At 41.4% G+C, this 27464-nt stretch overlaps 1 protein-coding gene across 4 annotated transcripts in view; it reads left to right on the forward strand.

The window, feature by feature from the left end:
* LOC149172188 (actin-related protein 8-like) overlaps positions 1-27464 on the forward strand; it is a 593626-nt gene that overhangs the window by 86335 nt on the left and 479827 nt on the right. For 3 of the 4 annotated variants that reach the window (XM_089424239.1, XM_089424240.1, XM_089424241.1), the window contains exons 4-5: positions 18981-19048; positions 19154-19215. The exons of the other annotated variant lie outside the window; for it this stretch is intronic. In XM_089424239.1, the coding sequence (XP_089280365.1) occupies positions 18981-19048; positions 19154-19215 (130 nt within the window). The remainder of the gene's footprint in view (positions 1-18980; positions 19049-19153; positions 19216-27464) is intronic. 4 annotated transcript variants of the gene reach the window in all.

The following is a 27464-nucleotide window of genomic DNA, read 5'->3' on the forward strand; positions in this document are numbered from 1 at the left end:
GATCAGGGGAATCATCCAAACTACATGTCATAGTACAAGGGTAGCCATAATAAGGGAAGCCCACACCTAGGTATATAAGTGTAAGAGAGAGCAAATCGTAGTACATGTGTTACCCCGACCTTTGTTTTTCCACCCTTCTTCATATTCCTTTTTTCTTTGATTGATTTTTCTTCATAATTGCTTGAAGCTCCAGGGGATGAGAGCATGATGTGTAAGATGAAGCAGTAGGTACCCCCTTTTGAGGTGGAGCATTTCATTACCCACCAGGGGTTGAGACAATCATGGGTTCCTTAATGATGGAGGGGGCTCATCCAAGGCCGAAAGGAACTAGGGTGATGGCCATGGATAAGGAGTAGAGCCCATGTTTGACTTTTTCCCACATGCTAAATTTGTATGTCTCAACCGTCTTTTGCATTTTGTGGTACATTTCCTATTGAGAGTGGCCAAATTATGCTTTTCTTTTCTTTCTAGCTGCATCAACCTTCGGGGCATCGTTTTGGGCCCAACCCAAGGTGTGGACCAGAGGAGGGGGGAGGCTAACCCTATGTGGATCTAGTAGACACATGTGGACCTGGATGGGAAAAGAGATGAGTGGGACTAAAACGACTGGAAGAGAGTGACATATATGGTGTCAGGAAACGGGATCACAACCAAAATCGGATTCCCCATATAGTTCCAACCCTAAAGCTAATGGCCAATAAAGGAGATCCCATGAGACTAGGATACAAGGCTAACCACGAAATTGGGCAATGGAGACAAGAGTATAGACCTAGCCCACTATTTCTACCGAATACCCCCACCAGTCCATGCGCAAAAGTGCCTATGACAAGTAAGGAAAATTACTCAGCTATACCAATGAAAAGCCATACCTTTGGGGTCGGGAGGCCCATCTTCAAACATATGATCATAACAGATGAGCGAGGGATCACATGGATGGCTCAGGTGGCGGAGATAATGACACAATGAGCTACCTGGTGGCTGCAAGGGGTTGTTGGATGTTGGTTGAGGACCATCTAGGAGAAATTTGTTTTCCTATGCATACTACCTACAGGTGGTGGGTAACAGGACCCAGTGGACAAATGTGGACCCGAATGGGGAAAGTGATAAATGGGGTTAAAATGAGTAGAGGGGAGTGATGTATATGGTGTTGAAAAGTAGGACCACGCAACCAAAATCGGGATTCCCATGTAGTGTCAGCCATAAAGCTAATAGCCAGTAAAGGAGATCATACGGGACTTGGATACAAGGATAACCACCAAATCAAGCAGAGGAGACAAGAGTACAAACCCAACCCACTCTTTCCGTCGAATCCCCCCACCAATCCATTCACAAAAGTGTCCATGGTAAATAAAGAAAATTACTCAACTGCACTAATCAGAAGCCATACCTTCGCGGTCGGGAGGCCCACCTTCAAACATACAATCATAACAGATGGGCGAGAGACCACATGGCTGGCTCAGGTGGCGGAGATAGTGGCACATTGAGCTATCTATTGAAATTTTTAAGTCTAACCCATTAGAAATTTTCCTGCACTATCTGGTTTATTTCTCCTACTTGTTTAATTACTGAACAAGTTATTTAACCATATAAATATTGAAATAAACACAATGCATTCTCAACCATCTACAGATCATCAACTAAAAGAAATAGACAAACACACAAGGGACACCGTTATTTTTGGACAATCATCCCCAAAAAAAGCCAACTTGGAAAAACAGGTGCGACAATTTTGAGGATTTTATCATTAAGCAAATTTTCTTGAGTACAACTGGGTGCCAAACTAGCTCACTCGACAAAGAAATTTATTTGGCAGTAATACCTCTCTTCGGAAGTAGATATTTTGAAAGTCTGCTCCACGAAACTCTCTCCAACACCTCTCTAAGGCATTGCATCAGCCCTCCTGGCCTCTGCGTCAGCCTGAAACCCTATGTGTCAGCCTTCTAAGGCTTTGCGCAACCTCTCTGGCTCTCTGCATCACTTTTGTAGCCTCTACGTCACTTATGCAGGCCCTCTGGCCCTCTGCGCAGTGACTGTTGGCCTCTGCGTGGCTCCTTCTAGCTCTGTGTCTGCCTCTCTGCGTCTGTGTTGGTCTTCCAGAACTATCTCTGCCTCTCTGCTATGCACTCACTACCCCTCGCTGCAACTTTGATCACTAGTTAGATTTCTCATAGCAAACCTCGCTCTAGAAAATCGAACTGACTGATCACTCTGGTGTGTTCTCTAACTGACCCTCAAGCCTCCTCTTATACTTTTCCTGTTGGTCCTTCAATGGCCGATATTACATCTCTAATCAACGGGTAAGATTAGATTTGGCTTGATCCATGTCATTTGGAACCTTCTAACCCAGTTTTATATTAATACCCATTAATATTTTATTTTTCCTAAGTTTAGATTAGGAACTCCGTTAAAAATATTAATTATTTTAATATCTCCTTAACCGGGTAGAATCTGCCCAAACCATTTCTGGGTCTTGGAGATCCCATGTGCTTTAGCCTCTCCACCAATTTTCATGGCTAGAGCACATTCGATGCTAGCCCAAATCAAAACTCCCTCTTAGTGAAGACTGTGCTCTAGTGATACTCCACACTGAGCATCACTCTGATTATATGGCACCAGTACCTGTGCTAATGCTAAGCCTCCCCGCCCAACATCCTCTGCAATGCTGCATCCTAAACTGCTGCCCATGCTGCATCCGTACGGCACCTCCCTCTGCATCCGTGTTGTTACTGGTCCTTTCTCCCAACATTACCTTTGCATTGCAACCCCCTCTCATCATGCTGCATCGTGCTACTGCTAACTGCTACTGCACTGCAACTCAATTAGTGAGAAGTAACTGATCCACCCAACTACTGACATCCCTGTGAGGCTAGAAACACTCCCGATGTTGAAGCTCTCTTTGTCGCTATCATGTGCTCCCTCTACTGCCTCTGTGCTGCTGCAACAACTCCTTACCTTTCGCACCGTTTCAAACCTCTCTGTGCCTGTGCCATCCTGCACTATTGTAACCTCCTCTATGCCTCTCGCACTGCTGCATCTTGCTAGCTCTGCACTGCCCAGGGCTACTGCATTGTAGCACTCTCTACCGCTTCATCCGCATTCGTTCCTACCGACATCTGCCAGTCCTACTACTCTCTCTCGGGTTTCCCGTAGCAAGGTATAATCCAAGAGGTTGGGTACCTCAAGGATCCTGCCTACATCCTCTGTAGTCCTCCTAACTACAACTCGATGTCTCCCCACCTCTTCTCTAGAGGTACATGAGCACTCATGCCACAATCGTCATCATCCTCTACTTCCTTTTCCGCCTTAGCTGGCACTGTCTTAGAGTCAGATGCCTCTCCCTTATTCTTCTTCCTAGGACACTGGGTTGTATAATGGTCCAGCTCCCCACAGTTGAAGCACTTAATCTTGGAGAGGTCCCTTTTCTTCCTCTTCCCTCGCTGCCGCGCAGATGCCAGAGCAGCATCCTCTTCCTCCTCTTTCTTGACCCAAGCTCCTTGGTTGCTACTTCTCGCCTTGGTCAGCTGTCTGATCTCTTCTTGGTGAAGAGCTGCCCACAATTCTTCCCATCCTAGAAGATTTTCTCTGCCCAAAATTCTTTGGACGAATGTCTCCCACTCCTCGGAGATTGCGTTCAGGGCGGTCCTCACCATCAACCCCTAATCCGGCGTGGCCCCTATGGATGGCAGTTGGTCCCGAATCTCCTGCAACCTGCTGAGGAATTGTTCTATCTGCTCCCCCTTCTGCATCTGATATGACCGCAGCTGATTCTCCAGTAGCATCTTCCTTTGCACGGAGTGCCCTGATACAATGTCGTGAAGGTGTCCCACATCTCCTTTGTCTTATTCTTCTTTGCAATACGCTGAACTACATGATCCTTGACCCCATCAAGTATTATGCACTTTGCCTTGGCCATCACATCCTCATACTTTTCATTATCAGCTGGGTGAACTGGGATAACCACGATTCTCAAGGCGAAGGCCTTGATGCGATGTCTATCTAGAACTGACAAGATTCTGGCCTTCCAGATGACAAAGTTGGATGCCCCACCCAGCCTGTCCTGATCCCTTATTCCGTTCATGGCCATCTCTACTCTTCTTTTCGACTCCTCTGAGTATTTACTGCCCTCCTGGAAGTTCTCTCTTCGACTCTCTCTGAGTCTCTACTCCCCTCTTGGAAGTTCTCTGCTAGGCTCCCTCTAAGTCTTGATTTCCCTTCTGGAAATCCTCCAACGAACAGTCGAATCGCACCTTTCCGATCCCCTTTGCTCCTGCAACACTGATCTGGATTTCTTGGCTAGAAATCCTCCTAGGTAGCGACTCCCTTCTACTTTGGTTTTGTCCTGTTAGGTATTGTTCTGCCTTAACAACAACAACACCCCACCAGCTTCACTCTCGACAATCTGCCCACAGCTTCCTATGCCCCAACCACTGAAGAACTGAGCCTCTAGATTCTGTGCAATCCCGACAGTGGTTGAATCTCTCCACTAGCCAACTGGGTCACTCCTACTTCACTGAGCAGGATGACGTGGCTCTTTGTGAGCCTCTTCTGCCTCTCACTGCTTCTGCCCTGACCCCTTCTCTGGCTTGAATTGATGACGCAGGCCCTCTGCGTCACCCCTTCTCTGTTGCTTCCTATTGACCTCTACTGGTCAACTTCCCATGCAGTACACCCTCTTTTCTTGGCAGAAAGGGGTAGCACCTGAACGACGTGTCCGTGCCAGCCTACAGTCATCAGCAGCTTGATCATTTCAATTGTAAACCCAGTCTACATGTATGAATTGTAAATAATCTAAGCAGATCAGAGTCATGTATGTAAAATTGCCTAGGTGGACCTAACTTTCTATGATAATCTATGTCCCGGAAGGTTTTTCGTCTCACCGATCCATGGATCGACAGAGTTTTCCTTCAAACCTGACCCCAAAGCCGGGATGGATTTTGTCATTAGAACTTTAGGAGAATCCTAGTGTGTTAATATGCTAGATTATAGTTGTGTCGCAGAACTGGGTGATTTATGAGGGTCTGTGTTAAGTGGGCTTGTCCCCTTAAGATGTAAGTTGTAAAAGTCATGATGTAATGTGTCTTGAGGGTCGAAAAATGTTTTAAATCCCCTCGTGAGTCCTAAGTCCTAGGTCCTAGGTGATGTTTCCAAAGGTTTAGTTCGATGATCCATTTAAAAAATGAAATAAAATAATAAAAAATTTAAAAATTTAAAAAAAAAATGAAATAAATAAAAAATAATAAAAAAAAAAATAAAATTTTAAAAATTTAAAAATAATAATAAAATAATAAATAATAAAAAAATTTAAAAATTTAAAAATTTAAAAAAATGAAATAAATAAAAAATAATAAAAAAAAATTTAAAATTTTAAAAATTTAAAAAATAATAAATAATAATAAATTTACAAATTTAAAAAAATGAAATTAATAAAAAATAATAAAAAAAATTAAAAATTTAAAAATTTAAAAAAATAATAAAATAATAAATAATAAGAAATTTAAAAAATTTAAAAAATAATAATAAAAAATTAATTGAATAAATCGACGGATGAGATCAAGAGATGTCTTGATCTTCATCAACGGTCGAGATCATTTCTACATGGATCATTCGAACTAGCCGTTGGGATCATTTCCTTTATATAGGGTCTTAGGTGGTCATTTCAGATTCATTCGATCTGTGAGTCAGATACTGAAGAAGCTCTCTTGTAAATCTGTTTCTGGTTAATAAAGAAGACTTTGGGGTCCATATCTTGCTGGTGTTACTCTCTTGGAATGCTGTGAGATCATTTCATTTTCTGCATATGTTATTTTCAGCCATTAATAATAGCTTTTCGTAGAGTATTGTGAGCACAGGTATCTTGTTCACTTGCTGGGGTTTGGGTGCTGTTAGGGTTTCTGAAGTAATGGCAGGTATCTCCATTACTGTTTGAGATCTAGCAGCATTTTTTGCCTTCTTTGTTGACAGTTGTTTTGAGCTGTGCAGAAAACATTTTCTGAAGGAAATTTGTGGGCGTTCGGGGAAGTTCTCGGCTGAACCAGCCAACTCCCGCAAGCATTTTTTTTTGCTGAGCCCAGTTGGACTTGATCCTGGGTCTATCATTTGGTTTATTTTTCTAAGTTTGCATGAGAGATTTTCTGAAGTTCTTCACAGTGACGATCTGAAATTTCTGTTCTTTAAAATGTTTTCCGTGCTTATTGCTGAATCTGGCTGTTAAGGGGCCAAATCTGTAAATTAATTAGCTGATCTAGGGTTTTAATTTTTGCTTTATGCAGTTTTTTATTAAGGTTTAGGATTTTTTTTTTTTTTGGTTTCATTTTAGCACATTCATCTTTTCGAAGTTTTTTTTTTAATCGCTGGATATCGTTTTGGTCATGTGATTTAGCTGATGATAGATGGTTGTTGTCCATGGTCCATGTTACTATATCATTTAACAAGTAATCGTTTCTACATCAATCTCTTAAGGCACTGGTCTACTCAATTAATCAAATCGATCGAGTGCTTTTTTTTTATATCGTATCTCGTGTCTCCCAACCAACTGGTCGACAGTTGGTCTCATCATCTCACAGGGACTACCCCCCTTAGCCGCGGGAGACAGGCTTAAACGGAGGGATCGGGGATTAGAGTGACAGCCTCCGGTCTGAGGGTTGTCGTGTCAATCCGCGCGACAACATTTTTTGGCGCTGTTGCCGGGGACATTGTTTTCTCGGCGTTTCAACGACAAATCATTTTTCTCATTTCTTATCTCTTCATCTGGCCCGGCAACGCCAACATTTTTTGGCGCCGTTGCCGGGGATAGAGTTTTTCTGTCCTTGGTGTTTCAACGACTTTTCATCATTCATCGTTCATCTTTTTATCATTCATTTGAGCCGGCAACGCCAACATTTTTTGGCGCCGTTGCCGGGGACAGAGTTTTTCTGTTCCTGGAGTTTCATCGACATTCACCTTATCATCTTTCTCATCTCTCATTTTGAGCTGGCAAATTCAACCTTTTGGGTTATCATTTGGATCTTTTATTGCTTTATTTTTCGCCATATCAGTAGCATCTCTTCGGTCTGTTTTTTGTTTGGGTGGCGACTCCACTTTCTCATTTTTCCCAGACAAGAAGCTTTCCTCATATCTGCTTGTGGTTATTTTTTGGATCCTAGAATCAGATTCATTGTTCAAGTGGCTACTCCACTTCTTTCATCTCTTAATTTTCTTGAGCAGAAATCTCTTTCTATCATCCATTTGATCCTTCATTATTCATCATGGATTATTCATTTAAACCATGTCATTTTACTGATAATCTCCATGATCTTCCGAAAGAGGCCGTTGGTAAATTATTTAAGTTCTCGGGTGGTGATTCGGTCACTGTTGAACAGCATTTAAACAGGTTTACTTGTGTAATGATCTTATATTGTAGATTTCCTCAATATAATCATGAAGATTTCAAGATGCGTCTATTTGTCCATTCTTTAGAGGGTGATGCCTTGAATTGGTTTAATAATTTTCCTAATGATTTTTTCACTTCTTTACAAGACATTCTCAATGCTTTTAAAGATAGATATGATAGTCCAAACAACTTGCCTTCTGCCTCTAAAATTGTGCAACAGAATGAAAGTAATTTGATAAGAGGTCCAACTGAAAGATCCCAAGACGATTCATCATGTCAGAATGTGTCATCCACCGGAAATATTGGAGATCAAGTTCATGATAGTGAAAAATCAGGGACAAATGACAATGAAAGGGAAGAGCAAAAACAAATTTTACAAGATCTAATGATGATGGTAAGAAATATGGAAAGCAATCAAACTAATTATGTCAATGATGTGAAAACTTTATGCACCCACCTGGAAAGACGTAATAGGGAGATTGAGGTCACGCAAAATCAACATGCTAAAGAAATTGAGGCCATGAAAACTAAATATGAAACAGAAATTGGAAACATGCATAGCAAGATGTCAGTCTTAGAGGAAAATATGGTGACCATGAAAGCTGATCATGATAGGGAAATTGACTCTATGCAAAACAAGTTACTAACTATGGAAGAGGAAATGACTATCATGACGTTCAATCATAATAATCAGTTGGCTGACATGCAAGCAAATCATAAAGAAGAAATAAATTTCATGCAGCATTACTTGATGGACATAAAGGAAAAGAACAATAAAATGATAAAAGACATGGAAGAACATCATGCCAGACAAATCGGTGATATAAAGGTTGAACACTCTAGACAGATGGATGCCATTAGAATACAGGTTCAAAGGTTTCAGCAATTGGAAGATGAAAGAAACTAGGTAACATCAACAGATCAGGAGCCTTCTCATTTGCCGCAACAAGCTTCATCTTATTATGAGGAGGTGATTAGTTCAATTGAAAGATGGTTAATTGAAGGTGATCCAGATAGATTTAAGAATGATAAAGATCAGATGCAAGATGAAGAAAGACATAGCACACATATCTCACATACTTTATCTGATAGCTTTGAAAGAGAAAGTACCAGGTCATCAGTAATTCAACCAGCCAGAAAGAAAAAGCGCAAGAGAAAGAAAATAAGAAGAAGATTTGACTCATCAGACGGCCGCGTGCAGCTTGATTTTCGGATAGGAAAGAGTCCTACCATATGCAAAATTGGACATGGCACATTCGACAAGCAGCCGACAGATTTGCCTGAAAGCAGGTAAATGCTCAGTATGCACTATATTGAACACATCTGATGCCGTAGGGCATCCTTTGTATCGTATTTCTAACCCTACTCCTTGTTTTTTCCGCATTTTCGTTTCTGCTTTAGATAGTTAATAAATGAAGAGCTTGTATCTTTATTGTGCTTAATGTATATGATGATTTTGGATGGACGCTACTTATTTTTGTGTTGTATGGATGCAGATTCTAGATTCTCACATTCCTGCAAGCAGCAACGTGTCCCCAAGTAGAGCCAGATGTTGACCTCTACTGGTCAACTTCCCATGCAGTACACCCTCTTTTCTTGGCAGAAAGGGGTAGCACCTGAACGACGTGTCCGTGCCAGCCTACAGTCATCATCAGCTTGATCATTTCAATTGTAAACCCAGTCTACATGTATGAATTGTAAATAATATAAGCAGATCAGAGTCATGTATGTAAAATTGCCTAGGTGGACCTAACTTTCTATGATAATCTATGTCCCGGAAGGTTTTTCGTCTCACCGATCCATGGATCGGCAGAGTTTTCCTTCAAACCTGACCCCAAAGCCGGGATGGATTTTGTCATTAGAACTTTAGGAGAATCCTAGTGTGTTAATATGCTAGATTATAGTTGTGTCGCAGAATTGGGTGATTTATGAGGGTCTGTGTTAAGTGGGCTTGTCCCCTTGAGATGTAAGTTGTAAAAGTCATGATGTAATGTGTCTTGAGGGTCGAAAAATGTTTTAAGTCCCCTCGTGAGTCCTAAGTCCTAGGTCCTGGGTGATGTTTCCAAAGGTTTAGTTCGATGATCCATTTAAAAAATGAAATAAAATAATAAAAAATTAAAAAATTAAAAAAAAAAATGAAATAAATAAAAAATAATAAAAAAAAAAAATTTAAATTTAAAAAATTTAAAAAATAATAAATAATAAAAAAATTTAAAAATTAAAAAAAATGAAATAAATAAAAAATAATAAAAAAAAATTTAAAATTTAAAAAATTTAAAAAATAAAAAATAATAAAAAATTTAAAAATTAAAAAAAATGAAATAAATAAAAAATAATAAAAAAAATTTAAAAATTTAAAAATTTAAAAAATAATAATAAAATAATAAATAATAAGAAATTTTAAAATTTTAAAAAATAATAATAAAAAATTAATTGAATAAATCGACGGATGAGATCAAGAGATGTCTTGATCTTCATCAACGGTCGAGATCATTTCTACATGGATCATTCGAACTAGCCGTTGGGATCATTTCCTTTATATAGGGTCTTAGGTGGTCATTTCAGATTCATTCGATCTGTGAGTCAGATACTGAAGAAGCTCTCTTGTAAATCTGTTTCTGGTTAATAAAGGAAGACTTTGGGGTCCATATCTTGCTGGTGTTACTCTCTTGGAATGCTGTGAGATCATTTCATTTTCTGCATATGTTATTTTCAGCCATTAATAATAGCTTTTCGTAGAGTATTGTGAGCACAGGTATCTTGTTCACTTGCTGGGGTTTGGGTGCTGTTAGGGTTTCTGAAGTAATGGCAGGTATCTCCATTACTGTTTGAGATCTAGCAGCATTTTTTGCCCTCTTTGTTGACGGTTGTTTTGAACTGTGCAGAAAACATTTTCTGAAGGAAATTTGTGGGCGTTCGGGGAAGTTCTCGGCTGAACCAGCCAACTCCCGCAAGCATTTTTTTTTGCTGAGCCCTGTTGGACTTGATCCTGGGTCTATCATTCGGTTTATTTTTCTAAGTTTGCATGAGAGATTTTCTGAAGTTCTTCACAGTGACGATCTGAAATTTCTATTCTTTAAAATGTTTTCCGTGCTTATTGCTGAATCTGGCTGTTAAGGGGCCAAATCTGTAAATTAATTAGCTGATCTAGGGTTTTAATTTTTGCTTTATGCAATTTTTTATTAGGGTTTAGGATTTTTTTTTTTTTGGTTTCATTTTAGCACATTCATCTTTTCGAAGTTTTTTTTTTAATCGCTGGATATCGTTTTGGTCATGTGATTTAGCTGATGATAGATGGTTGCTGTCCATGGTCCATGTTACTATATCATTTAACAAGTAATCATTTCTACATCAATCTCTTAAGGCACTGGTCTACTCAATTAATCAAATCGATCGAGTGCTTTTTTTTTATATCGTATCTCGTGTCTCCCAACCAACTGGTCGACAGTTGGTCTCATCATCTCACAGGGACTACCCCCCTTAGCCGCGGGAGACAGGCTTAATCGGAGGGATCGGGGATTAGAGTGACAGCCCCCGGTTGAGGGTTGTTGTGTCAATCCGCGCGACAACACTTCCTGCTTAGGAACAACTTCTGTCACTCGGGACAAGTGTTTCTGTTGCAAATTCTCTGATTCAGCTGGTGCCTTCAGCGCTCATGTGATCTACAACGCTCTGATACCATGTTGAAATTTCAAAGTCTAACCCGTTAGAAATTTTCTTGCACTATCTGGTTCATTTCTCCTACTTGTTTAATTATTGAACAAGCTATTTAACCATATAAATACTGAAATAAACACAATGCAGTCTCAACCATCTACAGATCATCAACTGAAAGAAATAGACAAACACACAAGGGACACCGTTATTTTTGGACAATCGTCCTTGGAAAAACACAACTTGGAGAAACTAGTGCAATAATTCTGAGGGTTTTATTATTAAGCAGATTTTGTTGAGTACAACTGGGTGCCAAATTGGCTCACCCGACAGAGAAATCTATCTGGCAATACTACCTCTCTTTGGAAGCAGATATTCTGAAAGTCTTCTCCACAAAACTCTCTCCAACTCCTCTTTGAGGTACTGCGTCAGCCCTCCTGGCCTCTGCGTCAACCTGAAACCCTATGTGTCAACCTTCTAAGGCTCTGTGCAGCTTCTCTGGCCCTCTGCATCACTTCTGCAGCCTCTGTGTCACTCACGTAGGCCCTCTGGCCCCTTGCACAGTCATTGCTGGCCTCTGCGTGGCTCCTTTTGGCTCTGAATCTGCCTCTTTCCCTCTGCGCTGGTCTTCCGACACTATCTATGCCTCTCTACTATGCACTCACTGCCCCTCGTTGCAACTCTGATCACTGGTTCGATTTCTCTTAGCAAACCCTGCTCTAGAAAATCGGACCGACTGATCACTCTGGTGATCCAGGTGGCTCTAGACATAGGCAAAAGTCTTAGAGGACTCAGAAAGGGTCAAAATTCAAAGTGGTTAGAACGCTCCCAAACCAACACCAGATCGAAGTGCTCGTCGCGCTGATTCCAACGGTGCGAACGACACTCAAATTTGACCTCATATGAGGGAGAAAGATCCAGTCAAAGTTTTGGTCAAAGTTGGGCTGTGGGCTAGGTTTAAGTATCCTACTATTTCACTGACCCCGGGGCATGAAACCTAGCTCCTGAAAGCGGGCAAATTTTTTGGGTTGTTAATTTGTCCAATATCCCCTATATTATACAAAATCGAAAAAATCTATTGTGGTAAAAAGAAATAAAAAATATATATATGATTAGGTGGCGGGCCATGACCCCCACCACCTTCGTCGGATCCCAAAACAAAAAAAACAAATATTATTTAAAACTAGTCCGGCGAGAATTGAACCTGCCCGGCCACTTGGCTGGCCTGCACCACGGGCGGCCCAACCCAACCAAAACTGCAACCACATATCAATGGTTCCAACCCCTATGGCATTATGCCAACCAAACATTAATACAACACGCCATATTTAATTACAACAACCAACCCATTCAATGAATCACACCAACCATATTCAATTAATGTGTAACAGCTCCAAACCAACGACAATATTAAAACAAACCGCGCCATTTTTAATAAAAAAATATATATCTGTTGTGTATTTTTGGAGGGGTCAGGATTTGATCCCTCGACCTCCCGCCTTTGGTTCTTTGCCTTAACCAACAGGGCACAACGACTTCATTGATATATCCGCCTACGAAGTTTATATAAACCCTCATTTTCTCAGTGTGCGGAGATGGAGGCTGAAGGTGACACGGAAATCGAGACAACCTTTTTTTAATTAATTTTTGCAGGTGGAACCATGAGCTTGGAAAAGAGCAGGGGGAACCTTGATTGAGCCAAATTTTTAGGAGGGTGAAATTTTTCCAGTAGCCAAATTGGACAAAATTTATGTCGATCCTACACCACCCAGCGACATGAACCTGATGGAACAGACAAAATTTTGATCTGAGCAGTAGATCTTCAGATGACCCTGAGGAGGGAATCTTTGAGGAATCTAAGGGGGAATCTAAAAGATTCCTGTAGCCCCAGATTTTCACCTTCTCAGAATCTAGAAATTCGATAGTCGATTTTACACTATTCGACGCCACGATTCTGATGGTGCAATCAGATTTTCTTTTGATCATTTTATTCTTTGGCCACTTTTCAAAGAGGAGTGCAGGTGTCATCTCTCAATGTGCAAGCAGTGATTTCCATGAGTTTCGATGCCGCGAGATTGATGGTGCATCCAGATCCAGCAGTTTGTCATCATCTTCTTCAGATAACTCCTTGATGTGATGTATATGCAGTGTGATCATGTACTTCTTTGTCTCTTTGCTTGAGATGCATTGTGTTGTATAGATCCTTGTTTGATGTTTGATGTGGGATCTTGTTTTGTTCTTGATGTGAGATGTACTTATTGTCATGTTTTGATTGAGATCCCTTTGTCATCATGTTGACGGATATTCATGTGTCGTCATGTATGTATGGATTGAGATCCCTTTGATGCCATGTTGGAGGGATGCTCATTATGAACATACGTGTAATTATGTCATGCTGATAGGAGTCCTTTTGTGAATGAGAGTTCTTGCAGCGGAACATCTCTTGGAGCCACTCCTACGTGAGGGCATATTCCTTTTAAGATAGAGAAAACACATGCAGGTACATCATCACTCTTTCTAGCACTTAATGCAACGGCCTACACCATCTTGACACCGAGGCCCGGAGACGTAGTCCCTCCTGGACGAACTCCGTTATCAACGTCTTGTGTTTTATGTTGCTGATTCTTGTCATGTTCCTTCTTCTTTACAACATGCATCTTTGTTCCTTTATGCTCTTTTAAATGCAATTCTAATCACATCAGGAAAGCAAAAGATCTTGGTTAAATCTGGGAGTTGAGTCAACGCGGATCAAGTTTGGTATTAGAGCGATCTTTGTGTGGATGTGAATTGCAAGTGTGAACAATGGAACATGCAATGATGGAGGATGACAAAGTGATGTATGAGACCATGCTCAGAATTTCCCAAAAGGTGGAAATAATGTATGAAGCTTTACAAAAAGAGACGGAGGAAAAGGAGCGAGTGCAGCTTCAGTTGCGAGCCACGGAAGAGTCCCTAGAAGAACTGAAACACAACAACCAGAATCTTCAAACAAAGAATGTTGAATTGAAGATGTGTCTACAAGAAGAGAAAGAGGAGAAACATAGTTTGCTACGACAGCTGCAAGCAAAGGGCGGGGCCTTGGAAAAGCTGCAGCGTGAACCATGTGAGGTAAAAAGTAATTCTCCAAGTTCATGTATGTTTCCTGATGATGATTTTGCTATTTTTGAAAATCATACCACAGGAATTGGCTCCAAACTGTTGAAGAAAATGGGGTATGAAGGGAAAGGCTTGGGCATTAATGGCCAAGTCATTGTCAACCCCATCAAAGTAGAAGAATCACCCCGTCAGGCAGGACTTGGGTATGTCAGGAAAGAAGTTGGGGAATCCACTAAGACAGACAGCGAACCACCAACAATAGATGATGAGCAACCCTCATTAGTTCTTGCCAAATCGATAGTGGAGGTAAAAGATGTTGAATTCCCTTCAGTTTCATTTTCACATAGTATGATTTCTATTGGAAATGTGGAGATACCAACTGTTGGGACAAACATGAGGCTCCTTACCAGGATGAGGTACAAGGAGGAAAAAGAACTTGGTGTTAATAACCAAGGCATAACTCAGGCATTGGAGGTCGTACATAAACCTTGATTTGCAGGCTTGGGATACACCGAAGGAGAATGCTCAAAGGTGTCAGATTCTTTTGAGACATTGTCGAAATCGTCGAGCAAAGAGAATGATGGGAACATGTCACCATCATCTCATGGCAGTGCCCATTGCAGGGAAAGAGCTGAGGCAAGCTCTCATCGCCATAATGACACTAGAGACGGCAGGGAAAGGTATAACCAGCCTTGATATTTGAATGTTCATTTCAATTATAATCATGTTGCTAATGATGGACATAAATCAAGGCATCGAAAAACATGTACCTTTTGTGGATTACATAACCATACATTTGTTGAGTGCTGGAAAAGAATAACAACACACAAAAGGAGGCATGAAAGACGGTCTCAACAGTAGGTAAAGAAACATGTTAAGCAAATATGGAGGAAGAAGATGTATTGCAGTCATTGCAATAGAGGTGGCCATCAAAGAGCCACTTGTTGGGGGCTCCATCTAGAGCAGTGCCTTAAAGACAAAGTGTCGGTGCATGAACCACACGAAACGGTTGTTTGACCAGCGAATGCGCCACAGGGAAATGAACCATTCACATTGATAAGTGAGAAATGGTTCTTCTAGGCGTGATAGAATGTCATGGTCTTATATTTTTCCAATCATGTGTTTCATTTTAAAATGTAAAAGTGATGATGTGTTCTCCATCACTTGTTAAGCAACAATGATGTCTGGTCTTATTTTGTGTTGCATTTTAAACTGTGAAAGTGATGTGTTTCCATCACTTGTTAGAGCAACAATAGTGTTTGGCCTAATTTTTGTAAATCATGTGTTGCAATGATGATGAGTTCTCCATCACTTGTTGAAGCAACAATGATATTTTGGCCTTGTTTTCATAGCTGGGGTATTGTTTCCATTTTGTTGTAACCATGACCACCGAGTATGTGTTATAAACTCGTGGCAAGTATGGGATACTTGGGTCATTAGTTGGTCATGTAAGTCAAGCATGTAATTTGTAGAATTGTACTACAGGTTTGCAGAGGTTGCAGGTGTCGGCTCATCGCTTATGGCTCCGAAGAACAAAGGTGAAGGAGAAGGAAGGGTGACTTATCAGACATTTGTAAGTGCAGACAAGGTACAAAGAAGTTGCAGATTATTTTTCATGTTTTTGGAGGACCAAAATCTCCTCAGTGGGGAGGATTGATCCAGGTGGCTCCAGACATAGGGAGAAGCCCCAGAGGACTTAGAAAGGGTCAAAATTCAAAATGGTCAGAACGCTCCCAAACCAGCGCCAGATCGAAGTGATTGTCGCCTTGATTCCAAAGGTGTGAACGACACTCAAATCTGAACTCGTATGAGGGAGAAATATCCAGTCAAAGTTTTGGTCAAAGTTGGGTTGTGGGCCAAGTTTAAGTATCCTACAATTTGACCAACCCCAGGGCATGAAACCTAGCTCTTGAAAGCGGGCGAATTTGTTGGGTCGTTAATTTGTCTAATATCCTCTATATTAGACAAAATCGAAAAAATATATTGTTGTAAAAAGAAATAAAAATATATATATGATTAGGTGGCAGGCCATGACCCCTACCACCTTCGTTGGATCCCAAAACAAAAAAAACAAGTATTATTTAAAAATAGTCCGGCAGCCATGACCCCACCGGACCTCCAACCAACCTTCGCTACACATATTACGTTGTAACTATATATTACATGGGGTGGGCGAGCCACCTCCGGAGGACTCGACCCACACCCCAACAACATGTACCATATATAAATGGGCCGGCGGGAATCGAACCTGCCCTGCCACGTGGCCGGCCTGCACCACGGGCGGCCCAACCCAACCAAAACTGCAACCACATATCAATGGTTCCAACCCATATGGCATTACACCAACCAAACATTAATACAACATGCCATATTTAATTGCAACAACCAACCCATTCAATGAATCACACCGACCATATTTAATTAATGTGTAATGTCTCCAAGCCAATGGCAATATTAAAACAAACCGCGCCATTTTTAATAAAAAAAAATATAACTTTTGTGTATTTTTAGAGGTGTTGGGATTCGATCCCCCAACCTCCCGCCTGAACCAACAGGGCACACCGACTTCATTGATATATCCGCCCACGAAGTTTATATAAACCCTCATTTGCTCAGTGCGCAGAGATGGAGGTAGAACGCGACACGGAAATCAAGACAACCTTTTTTTAATTAATTTTCGCAGGTGGAACCATGAGCTTGGAAAAGAGCAGGGGGAACCCTGATTGAGCCAAATTTTCAGGAGGGTGAAATTTTTCCAGTGTCCAAATTGGACAAAATTTATGTCGATCCTACACCACTCAGCAACACGAACTTGATGGCGCAGACAAAATTTTGATCTGAGCAGCAAATTTTCAGATGTCCAGGAGGAGGGAATCTTTGAAAAATCTAGGGGGAATCTAAAATATCCCTATAGCCCCAGATTTTCACTTTCTCAGAATTCAGAATTTGACAGTCGATTTTAAACTATTTGACGCCACGAATTTGATGGTGCAATCAGATTTTCCATTTGATCATTTCATTCTTCGGCCACTTTTCAAAGAGGAATGCAGGTGTCAGCATTCAATGTGCGAGCAGTGATTTCCATGAGATTTGATGCGGCGAGGTTGATGGTGCAGCCAGATCCAGCAGTTTGTCATCGTCTTCTTCAGATAACTCCTTGATGTGAGGTATATGCAATGCGATCATGTACTTCTTTGTCTCTTTGCTTGAGATGCATTATGTTGTATAGATCTCTGTTTCATGTTTGATGTGGGATCTTGTTTTGTTCTTGATGTGAGATGTACTTATTGTCATGTTTTGATTGAGATCCCTTTGTCGTCATGTTGACGAGATACTCATGTGTCACCATGTATGTATGGATTGAGATCCGTTGATGCCATGTTGTCGGGATGCTCATTATGAACATACGTGTAATTATGTCACACTGATAGGAGTCCTTTTGTGAATGAGAGTTCCTGCAGTGGAACATCTCTTGGAGCCACTCCTGCGTGAGGGCATATTCCTTGTAAGATAGAGAAAACACATGCATGTACATCATCACTCTTTCCAGCACTTAATGCAGTGGCCTACACCATCTTGATATCGAGGCCCAGAGACATAGTCCCTCCTGGACGAACTCCGTTATCAACGTCTTTTGTTTTATGCTGCTGATTCTTGTCATGTTCCTTCTTTTTTACAACATGCATCTTTGTTCCATTATGCTCTTTTAAATTCAATTCTAATCACATCAGGAAAGCAAAAGATCTTGGTTAAATCTGAGAGTTGAGTCAACTCGGATCATACGGTGTGTTCTCCAACTGACCCTCAAGCCTCCTCTTATACTTTTCCTATTGGTCCTTCAACGGTCGAGATTACATCTATAATCAACGACTAAGATTAAATTTGGCTTGATCCATGTCATTTGGAACTTTCTAACCCAGTTTTATATTAATAACCATTAATATTTTATTTTTCCTAAGTTAAGACTTAGGAACTGCATTAAAAATACTAATTATTTTAATATCTCCTTAACTAGGTAGAATCTGCCCAAACCTTCTCCCGATCTTGGAGATCTCATGTGCTTTAGCCTCTCCACCAATTTTCATGGCTAGAGCACATCCGATGCTACCCCAAATCAACACTATTTAGTGGTCGCAAGGGGATGCTGGTTGCCATCTGAGGACCATCTAGGAGAAACATTTCTCCTATCTTTGGGTACTAGGTAGGAAATGAATGGAGATTGATTACTCTCTAAAATTGCCCCCAACTTAGCTCTAAATCAACTCCAAATTTGCTAGAACAACTAGTAAATGCTATGTCTTGTAGCACTCCAAATGCTCAAAATGAGAAGTGTGTGAGGAAAGATAGGGCTATGTTTATAAGGATAGGTTTAGGTTAGAGGGAGTTAGGTGTCATTTAAGGGGAGTCTTTCTTTTATTGTTTTAATTTCTTGGTTGTTTGGGCCTACAAGTGGGTAGCCCAGTTAGCCTTGTAAAAATTGGAGTCATCATTGACCCATGTTAAGAGGTTGGTTTTGTTCTAACTCATTATATTCAACCCTTGGTTTTGCTAGAAAACTAGTCGAATTTGTTCAAATTGAGTTGACTTGATTTTCATAAGATTGACAACACTACTTGCTAGGGCGAAACTACTCATTGATTTATGATTATTATTTTGTTGGTCTACAAAAATTGTTCATAGAAATGGTCTTAAGATATTGATGTAGATTCTTTTTGTATTTAAATAGAAGTACTATTTGGGTTTAGTCAACATCAAAGTCTAATAATTTAGCTCTTGGAAGCTTTAAAGGTTTCACTTTGGTCATATTGATGTTATTTGAGTGCTAGTAATTTTGTGTTGCTAACCTAGATATTGTTGGCAGGAATATGGGAACATTGAATCTCCAATGTGTTCACAGCATAGACAGTTTTTCTCGGCAATTTATAATAGGTGTGAAATAATTTTAGGCTATGCTGGTGCTTTAACAAAAACTATATGAAATGCCCTTGGTCTATTATTTGCTGAAATGTTGAACCTCCTGCCCCTTGTTATCAGGTTGCAGTTAAATCCAACAACACAACCCATCATTATTACCACTCCTATCTACCATTGTGATGGTAAGTATTTCCTCTTCTTAGATGGATCAATTCATAGTTTTCTTCTCTCAAAGAAAATTTTCTCTTGCCATCTTGTTTTCCTTGTCAATCCCATACTTGAATATTTATATGTTGAAGTGATGTTGTATGATATAGTTTCTTTACGCTAATAAACTTAGTGCCGTTTTTGGATAGCATACTTTTTTAGTCCATTGTGAAAGCACAACGTTCTATTTCATAAGATATAACAAATTGAGTAATAATGTGTATTGATTTTATGTTGATCTCTAGAAAAATGGCCAATTCCACTAATATATAGTCAACTTTGTCTTACATTAAGTTGATTGAACTTTTATGGAAATGAGGATAAGGATATGAATTAAATTAAAGTGCCATGTTACGACCCTAACTAGCTGTCTTGTTAAGGTCCTCACAAAGATGCTAAAATGGCACATACAAGACAAATGGTTGTTGGAAATAGTACCAAGGTGTAATGACCCACCTACAATTACAAACAAAATGTGAATATTCGCATGCATACGAGGCATGCATATGAGAGCTACATATGCATGCAACACATGTATTGCACTAGTATACATATTAATTAATATTGAAAATGTCTAAGTATAGGGCAATGCAATGATTTGTGAAGTAAATCCCTAATTCACCAAAGTATGATGAATATGTCGAGCGCGGTACTTAATAGACCACCATTATAATATATAATTAATACATTAATTAATAATAAAACAAACATAAAAGATGGTGAACTAAATTAAATTAAAAGTATAAAATTGAAATAATCAAATAAGAATTATATTAAAATCTTAATAAAAGTTTTTATAAAAATATAGAATTAAATCGAAGTTATAAAAATAAAGAATTAAATTAAAAAGTATAAAATTAAATAAGAATTATATTAAAATCTTATTAAAAGAATAAAGAAATTTTGCTAAAGCCCTTTTAAAGGTTGAAACTTTTGATTAATTCGTGAACTAAAGTAAAGAACCCATTATTCAAAACCATTATAAAAATACGACTGCCTCTTCAGAACTTTGGAGAAGGCAAATGACTAAGCTAGGTTTCCACACGCTGGAAGGCAAAGGAGACAAAATGCCTTGTTGGAGGCTGTGACGGTGGTGGGACTAAGATGGACTAAAACTTTCAGCCTCTCTAGGTACCATTAGGATTACTTGCTAACCATCAACGCAGGGAACTAGGTGCGTAATGCAAGGTCAAAGCTCTATGACCAATGCCACCCTACTTACTTCGGGAACTAGACATCAACACATAGGTTGACTAGATGTCCTCCCAGGCATGCACAGTGCCTCAACCGTCAAATATCTCTCGATGAAACAGATTGGTAACATCGAGTATGCTTCCAAAACTTTGAAATATTTTCTTGAACAATCACAACCCCAATCAATAACAAACTTTCAAATATACATAAGTAAACACAAACCTTCAGGGTTTTTCAATCATCTTGATGTTGTTTCACAATTTATCAATGTTGCACGAAGCGGGGACGAAACGAGGACGTTTTTTGGAAGCGAAGACGCGGAAGCATCATTTTCCAAAAATTTAGGAAGCGAAGCGTTTGCTATATGTGCTCTAGCCACGAAATTTGGTGGAGAGGTTGGGGCACATGAGATCTCCAATACCCAGAAAGGGTTTGGGAAGATTCTAAACAGATCAGGAGATATTAAAATAATTAATATTTTTAATGGAGTCCCTAAGTCTAAACTTAGGGAAAATAAAATATTAATGTGTATTAATATGAATCTGTGTTAAAGTGGTCCAAAAGACATGGATCAAGCCAGATCTAATATTGGCCGTTGATTAAGGACTTAATCTCAGCCATTGATATGTCAACAGGAAAAGTATAAGAGGAGGCTTGAGGGTCACTTGGAGAACACATCATAGTGATCAGTCATTCTATTCTCTAGAGCGGGGTTTGCTAAGAGAGATAGAATGACTGATTGAGAGTGCCGCTGAGGGGTATTGAGTACAGAGAGACAGAGAGGCAAAGATAGTGTCGGGACAGCAGCAGAGCAGCCAGAGGAAGAGAGGTAGGAGTAGCCAGTCTGTAGAGGAAGCCAAGTGCTGCGCAGAGCACTAGAGGGGCCAGCGTAGCTGACGCAGAGGCTCCCAGAGCTGACGTAGGGCCAGAGATGGGCTAGGAGAGGCTGACGTAGTCTAGATTGGGCAAACACTAGGGTTTTAGGGGAAGATTGGTGCTGAGTAGCTGACGGAAGGACTATCCGTGGTTTCAGTGAGTAGATTTGTCTAAAACTGAGAGGTATCACTGCTAAGGAAATTTTTTGTTGGGTAGGCCAGTTTCGGCACCCAGATTGTACTCTGATATTGCTTAATAAGAAAACCCTTAGATAGCTACACCGGTTTTCCCGCATTGGGTTTTTCTGGGGACATTGGTCCAAAAATAACAGTGTCATGTGGTGTGTTTGTTCTTGTTTCTTTTAGTTGTTGATCTGTAATATGTTGAGCATGCACTGGTGTTTATTTTCAGTATTTACTTTGTAAATAACTTTTTAAAGAAAAATAACAAGTAGGTAGGAATATATCAGAAAACGTGCATGAAGGGTTTCTAAACTAAGTAAAGTTAGAAACTTCAACATGGTATCAAAGTGTGATTGCAGATCACAAGAAGACTAAAAGACATTAGCCGAGGAGAACAATAGCAGCAGAAAATAGCTGTCCTGAGGTGACAAACGTTATTTCTAGCAGCGCAGAAGCCAAGAAGTGTGACGCAGAACCACGCAGAAGAAGCTGGGAACTGTGCAGAGCCTCAAAGAGGCTAGCATTGCTGACGCAGAAGGCCAGAGGGCTAACACATGGCATCCTAGGGTTGATGCAGACCCATCTGGGGTGACGTAGAGCGAGCGTGAGGCAAAGAGGTGCTGACACAGTTCACAGAGAGGCAGTTGTTGGGTCTAGAAGGCTGCAAAAATATTGTAGAGTGAAGCTGGTGAGGTACTGTAGTCAGAACAGTACTTGACAGAGCAGGGCCATAGGAGTTGTTACCGAGGGTTTTTAGCCGAGGAATCTGGATCAGCAGTGCAGTTGCACAAGACGATCAGAGTAGGTGGCATCTCGACAAGCGACAGAAGGATTTCCAGAAGGGAAATAGGACTCAGAGGGAGTCCAGAAGAGAAATTCCAGATGGGAAGTAGAGACTCAAAGGAGTCGAACAGAGAACTTCCTGGAGGGAAGTAGAGGTGCGTCATGGCACTACACGGGGTAAGAGACTAAGATAGACTGGACGGAGCATCGAACTTCGCAGTTTGGAAGGCCAGAATCTTATCAGTGCTTAATAGGAACCGTGTCAAGAACTTCACCTTGAAGACAATAGCTATCTCAGTTGACCCAAATGATAATGACAAGTACGAAGAGGCGATGGCGAGGGCTAAGTGCATTATCCTTAATGGGGTCAAGGATCATGTGGTACCACATATAGCCGAGAAGGAAACGACAATTGAGATGTGGGAGGCTCTCAAGAACCTATACCAGCATCCTTCTGTGCAGAGAAGAATGCTACTCGAGAATCAGATGAGGTCGTATAAGACAAAGAAGGGTCAAACGATTGACTCCTTCCTTGGAGGACTAAATGAGATCCGAGATCAGTTGACTACTATAGGAGCGACACTGAATCAGGAGATTATGGTGAGGACAACTCTGAATGCTGTTTCAGAAGAGTGGGAAGTGTTTGTCCAGAGCATCCTGGGTAGAGGGATTGTCCTACCTTGGGACAAGATGTGGGCAGCTCTTCACCAGGAAGAGATCAGACGACAGTCAAAGACAAGTAGCAGCAGAAAAGGGATCAAGGTCAAGCAGGAGGAGGAGGATGTGGCCCTAGCATCCGAGGGAAAGCAGGAGAGGCGGAAGAAGAAAGATCTCTCCAAGATCAAGTGCCTCCACTGTGGGGAGATGGGTCATTATGCGACCCAATGCCCAAGGAAGAAGAGCAAGGGAGTGTCTTCTGAGACTAAGGTAGCACCAACACGTGTAGAGAAGGAAGTTTTGACAGACGATGACTGTGCCATGAGTGCACACGCACCACTTGAACGGAAGTGGGGAGACATCGAGCTGTCGTCAGGTGGACTACAGGAGATGAGGGGCAGGATCCTTGAGGTACCCAGCCTCTTGGATTAGACCTTGCTACTGGAGACTCAATGAGGAGTAGGTCTGGCTGAGTGGGTAGAGACGGGTGCAGATAGAGCAATAAAGAGAGCTACAGTGCAGGAGTCCTGAGACAGCGCAGAGCTAGCAGCTATAGCAGCGCGAGAGGCACAAGAGTGTTGCACCAGTGCAAGAAGGCACAGAGAGGTGTGCAACGGTGCGAGATGCAGGGAGTTGTTGCAGCAACGCGGAGGTCAAAGAGGGAGCACTTGTCAGCAGCAGAGGGAGCTTAAACATCAGTGGGTGTTTCTAGGCCAACCAGGGAGGTCAGTTGGAGGATCAACTACTTAATTCTCAATAACTGAGTTGCAGTGCAGAAGTGGGCAGCACGATGCAACATGATGAGAGGAGGTGCAGTGTGGATGCAGTGCTGGGAGAAATGATCAGTAGCAGCACGGATGCAGAGGGAGCTGTCGTACAGATGCAACAGTGGCAATGGCAGAACCGTGGGCAGCGGTACAGGAGGCAGTAGTGCAGAGGATGTTGGGTAGGAAGACCTAGCATCAGCACAGGTACCGATGCCAAATGATCAAAGTGATACTCAATGAGGAGTATCGCTAGAGCACAGTCCTCGCTAAGAGGGAGTGTTGATTTGGGGTAGCATCGGATGTGATCTAGCCACGAAATTTGGTGGAGAGGTTGTGGCACATGAGATCTCTCATACGCAAAAAGAGTTTGGGCAGATTCTAAACAGATCAGGAGATATTAAAATAATTAATATTTTTAATGGAGTCCCTAAGTTTAAACTTAGGGAAAATAAAATATTAATGTGTATTAATATGAATCTGTGTTAGAATGTCCAAAAGACATGGATCAAGACAGATCTAATCTTAGCCGTTGATTAGGGACTTAATCTCGGTCGTTGAAATGTCAACAGGAAAAGTATAAGAGGAGGCTTGAGGGTCACTTGGAGAACACACTAGAGTGATCAGTCATTCTATTATCTAAAACGGGATTTGCTAAGAGAGATAGAATCAGTGATCGGGAGAGCAGCGGAGGGGAATTGAGTACAAAGAGATAGAGAGGCAGAGATAGTGCCAGGACAGTAGCAAAGCAGCCAGAGTGTAGAAATTTTTGTTTTCCCACCCCAGTTTTCAGTTTCTCCTTATTTCTCCCATATAGTTAAATGCCCTTTCCCATAACCATAAATTTAACAAGCTGAAAAAAATAAATTTGCTGAAAACACAAATTCTGGAAATTTTACAGAATGCTGGAAATTGCAGAAATAAAAATCAGCAGTAATAAACAACGATTAAAACACATTTAAACACTGAGATTTTTGGTCAATGTGACCCTAGAAAAACCCCCTACAACTCTTGGGGAAAACCAGTTTAAGAACTCTTCTTTCTTTTTGGAAAATGCTTTTTTACAGTAAGAGAAATATTCAGCAAAAATCAGCAAGCAAACTTTTACAACTTATCTCAGCCTTGCTGAAACTAAGCCTTGCTGAAACTCCGCCTTGCTGAAACTCCGCCCTGCTGAAACTCTGCTGTACAGACTTGCTGAAACTCCGCTGCTGAAACTCCGCTCTGCTCTGCTGAAACTCCGCAGCTCACTGTCCAGAAATCTCCCTTGCTCTCTTGCTCTCCTTCTCTCAATCTGCTCATGAAAGAATGAATGACCTTTTCCTCCTTTAATCTAACCCCAAGTGACTTTTGGGTGATCCCTAAATCCAATGGCTGAAATAGATTGAGATCTAAGGCTGAGATTAAATGCTCATTTAAATCTCACTTTTTATTTTTTAATTCACTCCACTTTAATAAAGACCCACTTAGTCATTTATTTCCAAAGTCACTTTTCCTTTCTAATTTTTCATTGACTTTTTAAAAGTCACTTTAAAATTAGACTTAGTAACTTTATCACTTAAAGTCACTTTTAAATTAGATTTAATTTTATAGAATTATAAAGTCACTTTAAGAGAAAAATTAAATTCTTTTGGACACTTTTCCCTAGGCCAAAGATCAAAGCCTAAGGGAAGCACCTGTCATCCGGTACCAAATTTCAACACTCCCTCTTACCGAGGAAGGTGTTCCTCACCACACCCATCTTGTCTCTGAAGTAGACATGCTTGCCTCGTGGTAAGGCTTTGGTAAGAATATCTGCAACCTGCTCATCAGTGGAAATATACTCAAGCTTTACAGCTCCCTTCTGAACATAGTCTCTGATGAAATGATATCTGATCTCGATATGCTTTGACCTGTCATGAAATACTGGGTTCTCCGTGAGTTTAATGCAACTCTGATTATCACAGTAAATCACTGAAGGTCTCAACGGCTGACCAAATAAGCCAAACAACATCTTGCGAAGCCAGATAGCCTCACAACTAGCTAGACTGGCTGCCATATACTCTGCTTCCGCTGAACTCAGTGCTACTGACTGCTGCTTCCGGCTGAACCATGACACTACTGCTGAACCCAACCCAAAACAACACCCTGAAGTGCTCTTCCTATCAGAAGCACAACCTGCCCAATCAGAATCAATGTATCCTGCCAATCTCACTCCATCTCCCTGCCTGTAGTCCAGACCATAATCCACTGTCCCCTGCAAGTACCGCAAAATGTGTTTTGCAGCCACCCAGTGAACCTTCCTAGGCTCACACATAAATTGACTCATCGTGTTGACTGCAAAATAGATATCTGGTCTAGTGTTGACCAAATACATCAAAGAACCAATCAGCTGCCTGTATAATGTGGGATCCACCAACTCGGAATCCGAAGCATGAAGCTTCTTCCAGTTGGTGATCATCGGTGTCGACATGGGTCTACAATCTTCCATGTGGAATCTGCTAAGGATGTCCACAATATACTTCCCGTATCCCAGGAAGAAATGCCTCTCCTCCTGCCACATCTCCAAGCCCAAAAAGTAATGCCTCAAGCCGATGTCCTTCATCTCAAACTCCGTCGCAAGATCTCTCTTGCAGTGCTCTATGAGTCTCTCTGCACCTGTAATGACCAAGTCATCCACATACAACACCAGAATGAGAGGCTCCTCACCAATCACAATAAAGTAAAGGTTCGAATCTGCCTCACTCTTGTGAAACCCATCCCCTACAAATATGTATCTATCCTGGAGTACCAAGCTCTGGGAGCTTGCTTCAAGCCATAAAGGGCCTTCTTCAGTCTGCACACATGGGACTCCTTCCCATGCATCTCAAAGCCCTGTGGATGCTCAATGTACACCTCCTCCTGTATGAAGCCATTGAGAAATGCAGTCTTCACATCCATTTGGTGGATCTTCCAACCCATCTCTGCTGCTATCGATATAATGGAGCGAATCGAAGTATATCGAGCCACGGGAGCGAAGGTCTCCTCATAATCAACTCCCTCTACCTGGGAGAAGCCTCTAGCCACAAACCTTGCTTTGAATTTCTCAATGCTGCCATCTGCAGCATGCTTTACCTTGTAAAGCCATCTGGAAGTAACCACGGATTTGCCCTCAGGCCTCGGCACCACCTCCCAAACATCATTCTTCATGATAGAAGAATACTCCTCCTGCATGGCCTCTCTCCAGACCTGCTAGCTAGCTGCCTCCTCATAGCTAGAAGGCTCAGAGTCAAGGATGCTGGTAACCATCGCCATATAGCTACAAAACCTCTCAGGTGGTCTACTCTCTCTGACCGGCCTCTTTGGCTCAGCAACAGATGAGGCATCTCTCAAGGTGTCCTGAAGCCACTTGGGCTTCCTCTTCCCTGAGCGCACTTCTCCCACTGGAGAATGAAACTCTTCCTCCTCATCATCATCAGGAGCCTGAACTCCTGACTGTCTGTCTGTTGTCCTCCTGCCTGCACCTGAACCTGTAGAAGCTGAGGTACCGTGTGAACTGTCCATCAGTGGACTCCCTAGTGAACTGCTTTGCATGCTGCCCGGAGCACCACCCCTCTGGCTCGGTGAGCCATTGCTCACTGACGGACCTGACATCCTCATAGATGTACCTCCTGATCCCTGCCCACTGGATCCCTGCGACTGACTCAACTGCTGCTGAGGGTCTGGCTGATCCAGATACTCTAACTCCCGTGACCTCCTAAAGGCCCTGTCCTCCTCGAACTTCACATCCCGTCTGACAACAACTCTCCT

The sequence above is a fragment of the Pinus tabuliformis genome, chromosome 4_2 (assembly GCF_031772625.1).
Source record: "Pinus tabuliformis cultivar Carrire ecotype Pingquan chromosome 4_2, CPIR1, whole genome shotgun sequence".
NCBI classification, from domain to species: Eukaryota; Viridiplantae; Streptophyta; class Pinopsida; order Pinales; family Pinaceae; genus Pinus; species Pinus tabuliformis.